The sequence below is a fragment of the Neomonachus schauinslandi genome, chromosome 2, assembly GCF_002201575.2.
Source record: "Neomonachus schauinslandi chromosome 2, ASM220157v2, whole genome shotgun sequence".
NCBI lineage: Eukaryota > Metazoa > Chordata > Mammalia > Carnivora > Phocidae > Neomonachus > Neomonachus schauinslandi.
This window is the reverse complement of record NC_058404.1, coordinates 22,405,729-22,422,905: the sequence shown is the minus strand read 5'-3', so window position 1 is coordinate 22,422,905 and position 17,177 is coordinate 22,405,729. Positions and strand designations below refer to the sequence as shown.

At 37.4% G+C, this 17,177-nt stretch overlaps 1 protein-coding gene across 1 annotated transcript in view; it reads right to left on the bottom strand.

Annotated features, from left to right (window-relative positions):
- Positions 1-677: 677 nt before the first annotated feature.
- Positions 678-17,177, bottom strand: part of MSR1 (macrophage scavenger receptor 1) — a 79,592-nt gene continuing 63,092 nt past the window's right edge. The window contains 1 exon segment of the mRNA XM_044911829.1: positions 678-849. Coding sequence (XP_044767764.1) covers positions 716-849 — 134 coding nt within the window. The 3' untranslated portion in view covers positions 678-715.

Here is a 17,177-nt window from a genome sequence, read left to right as displayed (position 1 = left end):
CAGTGCCTTTTCTCAGATGCGCTGCTTTTTCTAACTTAAGGTTCAGTAAAAACAAACAAAAATGTCGATACATGACCATGTAAAATAACCATGTTGTTTTTCTTAATCATCATATTATTATTGACCATGTGAAACCTAAGTTTTTCATCATGCCCAGAATATATCATAAACACTTCTACCAAACAGCCAAGTTATTGCACTTTCAGAGATTTTGATGGCCAGGATAAAATGTTTCCTCAAAAAATGTGTATGGTTAGAGATTTCGCAAACTTGGCACAAAAAACCCCAACTGTTCCCAATCCTCTCATTATTAAGAAAGTAATTAAATTAAAATCAATTAGATTACAAGGAAGACAAAAATGACAAAAATTATCATCCTGTGAAGAGATCAATTGAAGTCCATGATTGGAAGGTGGTTTCCATTATCACTGGTATTTGTAATCTAGAAGCCTTAAACTTTGGAATATTCCATTCAATGTATGTCATTATATTAGAAATTCCATTTAGAAACCCAAAGAAGTTGAAATGGTTCAAATATAGATATATAACAAGCATGAAGGTGTTCAATATGTTTATCCAGTGATTTTAAAATATTCCTTTTCTTTAGACAAGATTCCTAATCTCTTAAATATTCACTGAACTGACTTTAATGGAGCAAAATAATACAATCAGTTTGCAACAATGATTTCATAAAGGTGAAAGAAGATATGATACATTATGAAGTACAAGTGACTCCAGCATCTTCAGAGTGTGAGCAGCCTCTCACACCCCATTGTCTAATTTTACAGTCTTCGATAGATGATTCTCTCCCAAAACAAAATACTTCATTCAGCCAAATTGGACCAGTACCTGCAAAAATCAGATACAAATGCATTAGTAAGTCTGACTTTAGGGTTCATATTTGAGTGGGATAAAACCATTAATTTATACACTAATTTAACAACAAAGTATCGATCATTATATACAGGTTCTGTGCTTTCTGTTAGGATTCAAAAATTAATCTCCTGCCCCAGAAAACTTTATATTCTGTCAATGTGTAAACTGCTAAAGTACAAAGAAATAAGAGCTATAACAAAGGTACATAGCTCAATGCAATCATAGATAAAAGACTGATTGGTTTTCAACAGACTGGTTTTGTTTTTAGAAATAAAGGAAATAAGCTTTACTGATCATAAATATATGCCATGACCTGATGGTCTGAGGGCATCTGTACCAGGCATTCTCTGCAACGTCAGGATATACTGGAGTTCTTTCCTTAGCTTCCAGGGTTTTGCCATTTACATGTGCCTGGTTTACTAGATATGTTATCTATTTTTAATTCAACTAAGACTAATACAATCAGCAAAGGACTTACAAACTATCCTGAAAGAAGACCATGGATTATTAACTGCAATCACAGGCAGACAACAACAAAATGGCAGAGCTAATACTCTCTTTATCTTGAACTCTTCCTCAGACACATTAGAAGGGAAAATGGCTGTCAGCAGTAGGCTACCTGGGAGATATTCAGCCAACTAAATACACAAACCTAACTGCCACTCTCAAGATAAGGACATTATTTTATCAATGAATACGAAAACAAGTGCTTTCTGAAAGGCACCCATGCATGCCAAAAAGAGTTCATTTTAAAAATAATGTTTGGAGGGGTGCCTGGGTGGCTCAGTCGGTTAAGCATTTGCCTTCGGCTCAGGTCATGATCCCAGGGTCCTGGGATCGAGTCCCACATCGGACTCCCTGCTCGGCGGGAAGCCTGCTTCTCCCTCTCCCACTCCCCCCGCTTGTGTTCCCTTTTTTAAAGATTTTATTTATTTATTTGACAGAGAGAGACACAGTGAGAGAGGGAACACAAGCAGAGGGAGTGGGAGAGGGAGAAGCAGGCTTCCCGTGGAGCAGGGAGCCCGATGTGGGACTCGATCCCAGGACCCTGGGATCATGACCTGAGCCGAAGGCAAATGCTTAACCGACTGAGCCACCCAGGCACCCCAATAAATAAAATCTTTTAAAAAAATAATATTTGGAAATATTTTTCTGGTATTCTCTAAAGATTTTCTGCATGTATCATATATAAAAGTTCCCCTTTATTTTACACTGAAGACAGTTAGAAATGGAACCTTTGAAAAACTTCTAAATGAAAGATTGCATTGGGTTTTGTTTAATATATATCATGCAAACCTCCTGATGAGTTTCCAAGAACATTTCAGGCCGTCAAGAAAGATGATTTAGCAGCTAAACTTCAAGAAACCCCTTAGCAAGGCTGGTGGATGGTAAATAAATATCTTAATCCTGTCAGCGTAATCAATAATACATTTCTTCAATTTGGATCAATCTGATGTTGAAAGGTTCTTTTTCGGTCACAGAGCTATAGAAAACCTATTTAGAAATAACTTCAGCTCAGAAACAGACCTTGTGTAGCTATGAAACAGTGTTAGATGAATGCCTCTTTTTTTCCAAAGAGGCATCTATAATGGCATATATAATGACATTACTCTTGCTGATTTTTTCAAATATTCTGTGAGTTCAATAAGCAAGAGTTTATGTACACAGCTGACAATGTGCATAATTATATAGTAGTATGTGCATATATGGAAAAATTACAAATATTGGGAATTTTGTAACCACTATGTGGATAACATTTGGCCTAACCTTAAAAAATGGACAGAGGTTTTCCATGTATAAAAAAGAAGTTATTCCATATAGTGGGGGCAGCATGAAAAGGCCTGATATATTATAACAGTCAACGGTATCCTGGCATCTAAAACGCAAAGTACATTAATGAGTGGAGAAGGACTCACTGGGAAGGCTGGATATAAAGGCGGGACCATGCTTTACAATATTCAGAATTTTATGTTATGCCACCAAAAGAAATGATGTCTCAGAGCTATATTTTAGAAAATATAGGTCTGACACGAATGTGGAAGTTGGATTAAAGAAAAAACTCTGTAAACCAGAAGGACAGTTAATAGGATGTCTATGGAGAGATTTTCTTTGAAGACTCATGTTTTGATTTACTCTTAGAATTAGATAGGAAATTTGTATTTCCATCTCTAAAATAAATTGTGTATTCACTTAATCTTTAATGATTTGTTCCTTTACTAGAAAGATTCAAACATGGGACAAAATTATATTTAGGTTTATGTGACCAAGGTAATTAGGAACTTTGTATTCTTCATTTCATATAATAGTAATTAAATCATTCGTGTCCAAACAATGTTTCTATTAGAAAAGAAAGGTTTTCCCAGGCTCATCAATTATAAAAGTAGTAACCTGGAGAGCTCAAGTATTTTTTTGAAATGTTTATAACAGTATTGAGCCCTTTTCAGCTTGAAATTTTAAGGCAAATAAAAAGGAAAAGATTAGGGGAATATAATCTCAAAATCAGAAACCTTACAGGAATGCCCTTTTTGTTCCCAAGTTGCTTTTACTTGGTATAACCTAGTCTCTTCTGTGTTTGTGTGTTTGTATGCGTGAGTGTATTTGTGCATGTCTGTTTCTTTTTAAATAAAGTCTATATAAACTTTTTGGGAGCTCCACAAGGTGACTCAAAAATATAGGCAAATAATCAATTGCACAAATGGTGAAGCTCCTCCCACGTGAATGTAGTAGAGAGCCCAAACAGTGGGACATTTATAAATTGAACTTCTTAGATGTGTAGACAAACAAACATAAGTAAAACTTTTGGTCAATTCAGACCTCAGCAGTGCAGAAGTTTTACAACCCGGGAAAAGGGAATTAAGAATGAGAATCCTCCCAGTGGCCGGAGCACCAGCAGGGGCAGCCCCACAGGGGCAGAAGAAGATACTATTTCGTCAATTAATGTGCTGACATGTGAACACAAATTTTTAGAAACAGCAGTAAAGGAATTCATGAATGTGAGAATACCAAAGCTGTAGTAATAATAATGAGCATTTAAGCCCACTCTGAGGAATTTATGACGCGGCTGAAAACATTCAAAGTACTTTTGATCTGTTACCTCATTGAATCTTCAAACGACCTTCAAAAGTTAAGTGCTTTCGAAGTGCCATTTTACTGTTGAGGAAAGGGAAAATCGGGGAGAATAAGTAACTTGGCCCAAGGCCATGTAGCTAATACAGGAGGGAGTGAGCATCCCCACCCTGCGTCTGCCTAGAGCCAGGGCTTTTCATCAATGATTCATGCAATCCCCTGCGGTCTCAGATTCAGTCATTCAACAGATCTGTTTTTGAGTGCCTACGTAAATGATCAAAATCAAAATCCAGTCGTTCTTGAACTGACTTCCTGGTGAAGCCTTCTGTTTTAGGTAGGGGCAGCAACTGAGGTCCCATAGGTCATTGGCAGCAGAGTTGCTACTTGCATCTAGAACCTCCAGCTCCGATTGCAGTGCCTTTCCACCAAGAGCACACGGATAGGATCAATACGCTGTGCGATTCACTAAGTCTGGTCTTTAGTGGTGTGGACAAGATTCACGGGGAACACCCGAGGCCTTTCACATATGGTCTTTAAAATTTACATCTTCTAATAACCCTGGGAAAGAATGGCAATTATCTCCATGTAACAGGTAAATAAACTGAGACTCAGAAAAAAATGTATGCTTTTCTCAAAATAACAGAGAATACAACCAAGCAACAGAACATGATGACATTTAAAACTTGGTGCTATTCACTGACTGCACAAAAGCCCAAGTAGAGTTATAAAAATAACTTTCCAAGATTTGTTTTTATTTTTACATTAATACATTCAGGACTATTGAGCCTAAGGGACAAATTTATTTAATATGCATTTTCCATCTCATTCCAAATTGTTTTCTGCGTTAAAAATTAATTCAAAGGTAGCATAAAATTCATAAAATCTTACCTTCATGTAAACCCCAAAGATTAAAAAACAAATTTGTTTTTATTTCTTTACATAATAACTATTACTCAAGGATGTTTGGTGTTGCTGCTTTCCTTCTTATTTGCCTCTGAACTCTCTTTCCAGCTCATGGGAAACTGCAAAATTGACGTGTACAGTTTAGATGATTTTTAATTTTCTAATCCTATTTATTTATCATCCATCTATCTATCTACCTAACCATGTATGCATCTACAATTCTCTTTACAATTTGGGGGCTGGGGGAGGGCAAATTGATGATTTTGTGTTTCCAAAAGCACACAGCTATCAATGTGTTGTCCATGACTCCTGGAATTTCATGAGCTTGATTTGTGATGCCTGAGAATATGATTGACCGATGATATCATTTCCTCTTAATCTATTTAAAAAAAATAACAGATACTGATATCTATTTCAAGGATTTGAGATTTTTTAATCTGATCTTCAATAACTCACCACTTTTCTGGAAAAAAAAAAGTGATCATATTTCATTCATGAGCCAGAAAGATGGTACAGTGATGAGATTTGAGATTAGCTGCTGAATAGATACGTGAAGAAGCAAAAACCACTGTTGGTTAAAAGTCTGAATGAATTTTAATTAAATCTAGTCATGGCTGGGTGATTTGAATCTGTATTTGAAGATTTCTAATTGGGAAGTGCTTTGTCAACAGCTTCCTCTTCGAGAGGAAAAAAAAAACCTTTTTTTTTTTGTGAGTTTTTTAAAATCAAAGATAGAATAGGAATCAGAATCGAGGATGGGTAAACTTAGACTATAGTTCTAAATTCTAGTGTAGCGGCTTGGAGAAGACACTTATTTTCCGTTTTAGCATATAGGCAGAAGGAGGAGGTGGGTCTAAAACAGCTGTGAGATTTCATTTACCTTTAAAATTCTATAATTCTAAGATTTTAAAGAAGCAAGCTCTTTACAAATGAAATTCTTAAGGATAAAGAACTTAGAAGGACATTCTGTTGAGTGGAGACCTAGGTTAAGGAGGGAATCTTGACCCCTCCCCTGCAACCACCATAACAGTTGTATAAGTTTGAGCAGGTTTTGTGACAGCTCTGTCAAGTTTACTTCCAGAAATTTCTCTATGCAAATTGGGGCTCTCATGTCTTTTCTCACAGGCACTGTGAGCACTAAATGAGATTATATAGTATGCACCTGGTTAACAATACTATTCCATACTTAGTATTGTCTTTGTTACCATAAGTAACAAAACAGATATGTTAAGAACTCTGTGGACTCCAAATCAGGTTCCTTAACACCCACCCGCTGTCTAAACATCTACATTTTAAAACTTCCAGTGTACAGGGAGCAGTCTGTAAGAATTTGAGTTCTGACCCATTGATATATTTTATATCTGAGATTGTTTTTACTCCCTTTTGCTGGAGGATAAGTTCGGAGGTACAGTTATATTTTTTATCTCCTTCAGTTTATTCTTGTATTTTTAAAAACTTCCACTTAGAAAATTGATTATGAAATGTGAAAGGGGTATTACATAAAAAATATATTTAGGCTTAGAATTTTCTTTTGTTTCTGCTTTCAAGTTTGGAGTTGTAGCACAAAATCCTGTAAACTTAGAAGATGGGCTAGTTGCTGCGGGTCCAACTCCAACTCCCTGCCTCAGCACACAGGCTCAGACACACCTGGGACAAATGCCTGGAGGACCACCATAGTCTGATAAAGCTCATTCAAGTTTGCTACCAGGAGGCCACTGGGACAGAGACTAGAACGCCTGCATAGCGAGAGAAGTGACTCACTCCCCCTGCCCAGCCCCATGCTCCCATGCCGTGACAAGCACCAGAAACCTCTCCATGCTTCCTTAGTTGTAACCTTTTTTGTCTACTCAGGAAAAAGAACATTCCAGGGGCACCTGGGTGGCTCAGTCGTTAAGCGTCTGCCTTCAGCTCAGGTCATGGTCCCAGGGTCCTGGGATCGAGCCCCGCATCAGGCTCCCTGCTCCATGGGAAGCCTGCTTCTCCCTCTCCCACTCCCCTTGCTTGTGTTCCCTCTCTCGCTGTCTCTCTCTCTCTCTCTGTCAAATAAATAAATAAAATCTTAAAAAAAAAATTCCACTGTATGCAAAAGGTGCATCCAAATGAAAGAACCTATTTAAAGGATTGTGCTGTAAGTTTTATTCCTATAAATCATTTTGCTTGCAGCTGCAAAGTAATTGTTCTTAAAGCTAACAAGGATGATCTCTGGTAAGTCAGGCTTGCTATTTTAAAACCAGAAGAAAAAAAAAAAAGAAAGTGGGGAGAAGGGAGAAAACTATGTCCAGAAAATAGTGTTTTTTCTTTAAGGAGGGAATAACACTAAGGGTATAAATTTAAACTTTTTTCTTCTTGTTTTAGTTCCAGTAATAATGTATAATATAATGTTGATCTGATTCTCCTTACTTTCCCAAGAGAACGACAAATAATTAAAACCTGAATGTATCTCTCTCGTCCATTCCCTTACCCCTCCACTCATATTTCTAAGTTTCCTTTCTGGTCTCCATCCTGCGTTCAGAATTATCTTTTCTTTTCCTCCTGAGTGAAACTATAAATTAAGGTGGAGGAGTGAAAAAACAAGGAGGAGTTGAAACAGCTTCACATAAAAAAGGTTGTTTGCCATGTCTAATCCCAAATCAGCTTACAATAGAAGACTGTTTCTGAAAATACAACATACAGTGAAGCAGATCATGAAATTTATTTCTCAGGTTCTTTTTCTTCTGAACAAATAACCTCAGTTCTATTATGTCTCCCAGCTCATCTTGCTTTATTATTTTAAAATTCTCATAATCATTCTTCAGTTGTTTGGTGTGGAACTCTACACAGAGAGTTGACACAAGAGCAGATTTGTCTTGAGTAGAGTGGGGACAACGTTGGATTCCCGATATGGGACACTTTTTCAGTCACACTTCTATAGAGTAGAAAATGCATGTGTTTTGATGAGCACTGAGTGTTATACACAACTAATGAATCGTTGAACACTACAACAAAAACTTAAAATGTACTATATGCTGGCTAACTGAACATAATAAAAAGAATTTAAAAAAATTCTAAATATTGTTAAAATACTAAAAAAAAAAAAAATATTCAACTCCATGACCCTTGGAACATCACTGATGTCACAGACAATCTAATACTAATCTGACTGTTTCACCTTTCAAAGAGGATGGCAAATACCTTTGGAATTATGCAGCTGGATCTGTTGCTAGCAGTGATCTCTGCCACTGTATGGAGTGATGGTAGGAGTCAGGCTTTTTGTTGGGCGCTTTCTATATGCCAACTCATTTAAGATTCAGAGTAAATCTTATGGGTTGCTGTTATTTTTCCTATTTTATTGGGAAAAAAATCTATTTCCTTAGTTACAAAATTCTTAGTCTTTCCAATTCACTCTAGTAGGCACTTAAAAATGTGAAAGGAAAAACCAATTCAGACACACCTGGTGGTTTCATTATAATAAGACTCTAATACAATGTATAGAATCACCAAGTACTTCGAATACACAGCCTCACTAAAAATGGCCCCTCATCTTAGAGAAGTAGTCAGTTATCTAAAGAAAACTTGAGAGAACCTGAAAAAGATGGTGGAGGAGTAGGGGACCCTATTCCAACCAGTCCCCGGAATTGAGCTGTATATATACCAGACCACTCTGAACAGACTGCGTCTCTCTGCTCTGAGGCAGAGGGTTGGAAATGATCTCTTCTGCTCTGACTCTCGGAAGAGACGCAGAAAGCTGCCAGTGAAAGCCGCCAGAGGAAAAAAAGCCCCCCAAAACCTGTTTCCATTGAGCCCATTCCCCCCCACAGGGGGGCAGGGCAATGCTGCCCAAACAGGGTTGCCTGAGTAACAGCGTGGCAGGCCCCTCCCCCAGAAGACAGGCTGGGAAAACAAGAGGCCAGCAAACCTAAGGTCCCTATAAAACAGTTGCATCTTGCTTGGGTTGTGGTCAATAATTTGGACTCTATACATTCCCTTAGCCACCCCTCAACAGAATGGCTAGTAGGAGGAACCCCCAAAATAGGAAGGACTCAGAGACTATGACTTATGCCACAGATTTACAAATGGATTTAGATATAACCAAGATGTCGCAGATGGAATTCAGGGTAGCAATTGTGAAGACAATAGCTAGAATGGAGAAATTAATTATTGGGCAGAAATGAAAGCTGAATTGGCAGAACTTAAAAATGCTATCAGTGATATCCAATCTAATCTAAATAATCTAACAGCTAGTGTAAGCAAGGCAGAAGAACAAATTAGTGACCTAGAAGACCAATTAATAGACAAGAAGGGAAAAGAGGAGGCCAGGGAAAAACAACTCAGAATCCATGAAAATAGAATCAGAGAAATAAGTGACACCATGAAACGTTCCAATGTCAGAATTATTGGAATCCCTGAGGGGGTGGAGAAAGTGAGAGGACTAGAAGATATATTTGAGCAAATCGTAGCTGAGAACTTCCCTAACCTGGGGAATAAAACAAACATTTGTGTCCTAGAGGCAGAGAGGACCTCTCCCAAGATCAAGGAAAGCAGGCCAACACCCCAGCACGTAATAGTAAAACTCACAAATCTTAGAACCAAGGAACCATCTTAAGGGCAGTTAGGGGGAAGAGATTCCTTACGTACAGAGGGAGGAACATCAGAATAACATCAGACCTATCCACAGAGACCTGGCAAGCCAGAAAGGCCTGGAAAGACATATTCAGGGTACTAAATGAGAAGAACATGCAGCCAAGAATACTTTACCTGGCAAGGCTGTCATTTAGAATGGATGGAGAGATGCAGAGCTTCCAAGACCGGCAGAAATTGAAAAAATATGTGACCACTAAGCCGGCCTGCAAGAAATATTAATGGGGGTTCTATAAAAGGAGAAAGACCCTAAGAGTGATATAGAACAGAAATTTACAGGGAAAATAAGGTCTTCACAGGCAACATGATGACAATTAATTCATATCTTTCAATAATCACTCTCAACGTGAATGGCCTGAATGCTCCCATGAAACGGCACAGGGTTGCAGATTGGATAAAAAGACAGGACCCATCCATATGCTGACTACAAGAGACTCATTTTGAACCTAAAGATACATCCAGACTGAAAGTGAAGGGATGGAGATCCATCTTCCATGCCAGTGGACCTCAAAAGAAAGCTGGGTAGCAATTCTTATATCAGACAAATTAGATTTTAAACTAAAGACCTTAGAGACACAGAAAGACACTTTATCATTCTTAAAGGGTCTATCCAACAAGAAGATCTAACAATTGTAATTATCTACACCCCCAACATGGGAGCAGCCATCTACATAAGCCAACTGTTAACCAAAATAAAGAGTCATAGTGATGATAATACGTTAATTGTAGGAGACCTCAATATGCCACTCTCAGCAATAGAGAGATCATCTAAGCAGAAAATCAACAAAGAAACAGCTTTGAATGACATACTGGACCAGATGGACCTCATAGATATATACAGAACATCCCCCCCTAAAACAACAGAATACTCATTCTTCTCGAGAGTGCAAATGGACCTTTCTCCAGAATAGACCACATACTGGGTCACAAATCAGGTCTCAACCGATACCAAAAGACTGAAATTTTTCCCTGCATATTCTCAGACCATAATGCTTTAAAACTGGAACTCAATCACAAGAAAAAATTTGGAAGAAATTCAAACACTTGGAAGCTAAAGACCAATCTGCTCAAGAATGTTTGGGTCAACCAGGAAATCAAGGAAGAACATAAACATTTCATGGAAACCAATGAGAATGAAAACATCAGTCCAAAACCTATGGGATACTGCTAAGGCAGTCCTAAAGGGGAAATACATAGCCATCCAAGCCTCAATCAAAAAAATAGAAAAGTACCGAATTCACCAACTAACTTTACACCTTAAAGAACTAAAGAAACAGCAACAAACGATGCCTAAGCCATGCAGATCTAATTAAGATTAGAGCAGAGATCAATAAGTTAGAAACCAGAAACACAGTAGATTAGATGAATGAAACTAGAAGCTGGTTCTTTGAAAGAATAAGATCGATAAAACACTGGCCAGACTTATCCAAAAGAAAAGAGAAAGGACCTAAATTAATAAAATTATGACTGAATGGGGAGAGATCATGACTAACACCAAGGAAATAGAAACAATTATTAGAAATTATTATCAACAACTATATGCCAATAAGATGAGCAACCTGAATGAAATGGATGCCTTCCTGGAAACCTATAAACTGTCAAGACTGAAACAGGAAGAAATTGACAACCTGAATAGGCCAATAACCAGTAATGAGATTGAAGCAGTGATCAAAAACCTCCCAAAAAACAAGAGTCCAGGGCCTGATGGATTCCCTAGGGAATTCTAGCAAACATTCAAAGAAAAAATAATACCTATTCTCCTGAAGCTGTTTCACAAAATACAAACAGAAGGAAAGCTTCCAGATTCATTCTATGAGGCCAGCATTACCTTAATCCCCAAACCAGGCAAAGACCCCATCAAAAAGGAGAATTTCAGGCCAATATCCCTGAATATGGATTCCAAAATTCTCAACAAAATCCTAGCTAATAGGATCCAACAATACATTAAAAGGATCATCCACCACAACTAAGTGGGATTTATCCCCGGGATGCAAGGGGGGGTTCAACATTCGCAAATCAATCAATGTGATAGAACACATTAGTAAGAGGAGAGAGAAGAACCATATGGTCCTCTCAATTGATGCAGAAAAAGCATTTGACAAAATACAGCATCCTTTCCTGATTAAAACTCTTCAGAGTATAGGGATAGAGGCAATATTCTTCAAGTTCATAAGATCCATCTATGAAAAACCCACAGTGAATAGCATCCTCAATGGGGAAAAGCTGAGAGCCTTTCCCATAAGATCAGGAACATGACAAGGATGCCCACTCTTGCCACTATTGTTCAACATAGTACTAGAAGTCCTGGCAACAGCAATCAGACAACAAAAAGAAATAAAAGGTATTTAAATTGGCAAAGAAGAAGTCAAAGTCTCTCTCTTCACAGATGACATGATACTTTATGTGGAAAACCCAAAGGACTCCACCCCCAAATTACTAGAACTCATACAGCATTTCAGTAATGTGGCAGGATACAAAAATCAATGCACAGAAATCAGTTGCTTTCTTATACACTAACAATGCAACTGTAGAAAGAGAAATTAGAGAAACAATTCCATTTACAATAGCACCAGAAACCATAAGATACCTCGGAATAAACCTAACCAAAGAGGTAAAGGATAAACACTCATGAAAGAAATTGAAGAAGACACAAAAAGATGGAAAAACATTCCATGCTCATAGATTGGAAGAATAAACATTAACATGTGTATGCTGCCCAGAGCAATCTATACCTTCAATGCCGTCCTGATCAAAATTCCAATGATATTTTTCAAAGTGCTGGAACAAACAATCCTAAAATTTGTATGGAATCAGAGAAGACCCCAAATCGCCAAGGAAATGTTGAAAAATAAAAACAAAGCTGGAGGCATCGTGTTGTCTGATTTCAAGCTATATTACAAAGCAGTGACCACCAAGACAGCATGGTACTGGCACAAAAACAGACACATAGACCAATGGAACAGACTAGAGAGCCCAGATATGGACCCTCAACTCTATGGTCAAATAATCTTCGACAAAACAGGAAAAAATATGCAATGGAGAAAAGACAGTCTCTTCAATAAATGGTGCTGGGAAAATCGGACAGCCTCATGCAGAAGAATGAAACTTGACTAATCTCTAACACCATACACAAAGATAAACTCAACATGGATGAAAGACCTCAATGTGAGACAGGAATCCATCAAAATCCTAGACGAGAACATAGGCAGTAACCTCTTTGACATCGGCCACAGCAACTTCTGTCAAGATTCATCTCCAAAGGCTAGTGAAACAAAAGCAAAAATGAACTTTTGGGATTTCATCAAGATAAAAAGCTTCTGCACAGCAAAGGAAACAGTCAACAAAACAAAGAGGCAACCCACAGAATGGGAAAAGATATTTGCACATGACACTACAAAGAACTGGTATCCAAGATCCATAAAAAACTTCTCAAACTCGACACCCAAAAGACAAATAATCAAGTCAAAAAATGAGCAGAAGACATGAACAGACACTTTTCCAAAGAAGACATACAAATGGCTAACAGACACATGAAAAAATGTTCATCATCATTAGCCATCAGGGAAATCAAATCAAAACCACACTGAGATACCACCTTACACCAGTTAGAATGGCAAAAACTGACAAGGCAAGAAACAACAAATGTTGGAGAGGTTGTGGAGAAAGGGGAACCCTCTTACACTGTTGGTGGGAATGCAAATTGGTACAGCCACTTTGGAAAACAGTGTGGAGGTGCCTCATAAAATTAAAAATAGAGCTACCCTGGGCGCCTGGGTGGCTCAGTTGGTTAAGCGACTGCCTTCGGCTCAGGTCATGATCCTGGAGTCCCTGGATCGAGTCCCGCATCGGGCTCCCTGCTCGGCAGGGAGTCTGCTTCTCCCTCTGACCCTCCCCCCTCTCATGTGCTTTCTCTCTCATTCTCTCTCTCAAATAAATAAATAAAATCTTTTAAAAAAAAAAAGAGCTACCCTTTTGCACTACTGGGTATTTACCCCAAAGATACAGATGTAGTAAAAAGAAGGGCCATATGCACCCCAATGTTCATAGCAGGAATGTCCGCAATAGCCAAACTGTGGAAAGAGCCAAGATGCCATTCAACAGAAGAATGGATAATGAAGATGTGGTCCATATATACAATGGAATATTACTCAGTCATCAGAAAGGATGAATACCCAACTTTTACATCAACATGGATGGGACTGGAGGAGATTATGCTAAGTGAAATAAGTCAATGAAAGAAAGTCAATTATCATATGGTTTCACTTATTTGTGGAACATAAGGAATAGCATGGAGGACATTAGGAGAAGAGACTATGGACTCTAAGACTATTAGGAGAGAGACTATTGACTCTAAGAAACAAACTGAGGGTTTTAGAGGGGAGGTAGTTAGCCCTGTGATGGGTATTAAGGAGGGCACGTACTTCATGGAGCACTCGGTGTTATACAATGAATCGTGGATCACTACATCAAAAACTATTGATGTATTGTATGGTGACTAACATAACTTAATAAAATAAAAATAATAAAAATACAATAGAAAAAAGAAAAAAAAAGAAAACTTGAGAGAATTGTCTCCATACAGCCAAACAAATAATTTCACATGAGATGAAACTCTATCGTTTCATTTCTTATTTAAATGGAAAACATTTTCTTGCCAATAGTGCAGAATACTTATTTCCATCTTTTCTTCTCAGTACTTGAGAACTGAAATCCCTAGAAATACAAACAGGAATGAATAAAGGCTTTGGGGAAAAGAATATTTTATTTGTGAGATGAGGCCTTAATGTTAATGCAGGCTTAAGACAATCATCTCCAACTTTGTTTTTACCACCTGCATTTCGAACTCAATGGAAATCAGCTTTGTGCACTCCAATGTTTATAGCAGCATCACCAACAATAGCCAAATTATGGAAAGAGCCCAAATGTCCATCAACTGATGAATGGATAAAGAAGATGTAGTATATATATATACAATGAAATAGTACTCAGCCATCAAAAAGAATGAAATCTTGCCATTTGCAGTGACGTGGATGGAGCTAGAGAATACTATGCTAAGTGAAATAAGTCAGAGAAAGACAACAAATACTGTATGATTTCACTCATATGTAGGATTTAAGAAACCAAACAGATGAACATAGGGGGTGTGCAGAGAGAGGGAGGCAAACCATAAGAGATTCTTAACTATAGAGAACAAACTGAGGGTTGATAGAGGGAGATGGGTGGGGATGGGCTAAATGGGTGATGGGCATTAAGGAGTCACTTGTTGGGATGAGCACCGGGGTGTTATATGTAAGTGATGAATTACTAAATTCTACTCCTGAAACTAATACTACACTGTATGCTAACTAACTAGAATTTAAATAAAAATTTGAAACAACAAAAAGAAAATAGCTTTGAAGTCCAGGGCACTAGGCTTCATATTCAGTAACGAAATGAAACTGGGGAACATCTTGTTTGCTTTCCTTCCATAGATCATATTTTGCCAAACCTTATTAGTTTCCCCTTAATTAAGGTACATAGGCTACCGCTGTTGCTCTGAATTTGGTTTTCCCTTTGTAATAGATGAAGGGTTTACTTCAAGAAAAAAGAGATTAATAAACTGCAATACGGGGCTTATTTTGTAAAGATACAAAATTAAATGTCAACTCTTTGGATAATGTAAGCTATAAAATTAGTCATCTTGATGAAGGGTATTTTAGGATAGTTTTCTCTTTTTGGATTGAGCTATTTAGCTAGCCCATGTTGATTAAATTATCTGACTAAATGGCAAACTATATTTCACTTTGTCAACACAGGCACAACCTAATAGTTCAAATCACATGTTGTTATTCCTAAAACTGAAGAATTTTAGCCATCCACCAGGTGAGTAAGTCACCATCAATGAAAATTGTATACCATTTACTAGCACCACGGCTCTCCACTTCATAGATGCTAACAGTCATTTTAAATGTTTTAGGTGATTAAGTATATGAAATAAATGGCCTTTATGCTCTGGGTCTTAGTTCCCATAGAAATAAATTCTCTCCCCATACAACATTGTGGAAACTCAGATTGGCAGTTTGGTCTTGCTAAATGATTGACTGATTCATTTGATTCTCTAGTGACCAAGAGTTGGGGATTTTTAAATTCTGTTTTCTCCTTCTCTGGGGGGGGGGGGGGGGGGGGAATCTGGCTTATTGACTTTTAAAACATTTTGCTTTTTACAGGTGCAAGAATGATTTTAGCCCATACTTTTCAGCCTGGGGAGAAAGTTCTAAAAATGTAGTAGAGATGGAACATATGGAAATTCCAAATATCTATTTGGTTGTGGCAAATTATAGATCTTTTCTATTTCCTTTGTTTCTTCTATCCAAACCTATAAGGCACAAAGAAAAAACTGGAGCCAGGGGCTGAAATTCTCACCATCACCATTCTCTTTTGTCTTATCTCATCTTTTCATAGGAGACTAAATGATATTTCTGACTTCTGAAGACTTTGGAACCTAGATCTCTGCTTTAATTTACCTCTTATATCTGATAAAGTGAATTCATTTAGGTAAAGGAATAAAGATTTAACTGTGAACTCTCACTGGTACTATTCACGTGTTTTGCACGATGCTGACCCATAGTCATAGCATAACATTACTATCTTTTATGAATTTAAGAATTCTATCTTATACTGTTGTAGGTTTTTTATATGATTTGACACACTCCCCTATTTTATCACTATAGACAGAATAGCAGCATCACCAGATAATCTTATCTCTATAATTTAGCACATAATTTATTCTTGCCCATATCTGTCTAAAATAACACTTATAAAATCAAGAGGGCCAATTTTTTTTTTTTTTTGGTCAACATCAACTTCAGAGAAGCCAATTATTTGTCAGATTTGGGTGGTAGAATAAATAATAAAAAATATTGACTTTGAAAGTCTAATTTATAAGCCTACTTTTTTCTAATCTCTTTGTCATTTAGGATTGAAGCACTTGTATGTTTAATTATATATAAAGCCTATTGTAAGGTACCCGTTTAGAAAAAAAATGAGATAGTAAAAATGTCCAAAGTATACATTCAAATCTGTCCTCTGCAAATTTTCTTCCCAGCTCTCTAATACGTTTATAGAATAGGTTACTGAGCCATTCAGGTAAAAATATACAAACATGCATGTATATACACAAACATGCATGTATCAAAAGAATTATTCAATGTTTTATCAACCTCAAATAGAGAGGAAAGTAACCTTCCTCTTCCCTTATTTCTCATCATGTCTGAAATGATTTGGAGAAGTCATAAGTAGTAGGTATAGAGAACCCATGCAATTGCTTCTTTCTCTTTTATGGTTTCTCACTGTCCTTTCAGAATATAGGTGCTCCATCACAGACCAAGAATAGCTCTCATTCCTGTGGGATATGACCGGGAGGTAAATGCACAAGCCAATGTCCTCCTTTCCAGTTCCACAGAAGACAGAATATGAGTGAGGACATGGGATTGCTCAGATAGATGCCCACAAGACCCAGATCCAGCAAGTGAGCTTCCCAGGATTGTCTGTAGTTCACTTGTCCCTATTTCTCCTGTTCTGCTTTACCAATCACTCTGTTTTCCTCTATATTAGTGTTCTCCAACTAACCAGATGAGTCTAAATAAAATTTAAACATTAAAGATTGCCTGATAGCATATGCCATTTATTTTTAATATCTTTCTTTTCATTTCTCCTTTCTAGGAAAGGCCATTCAA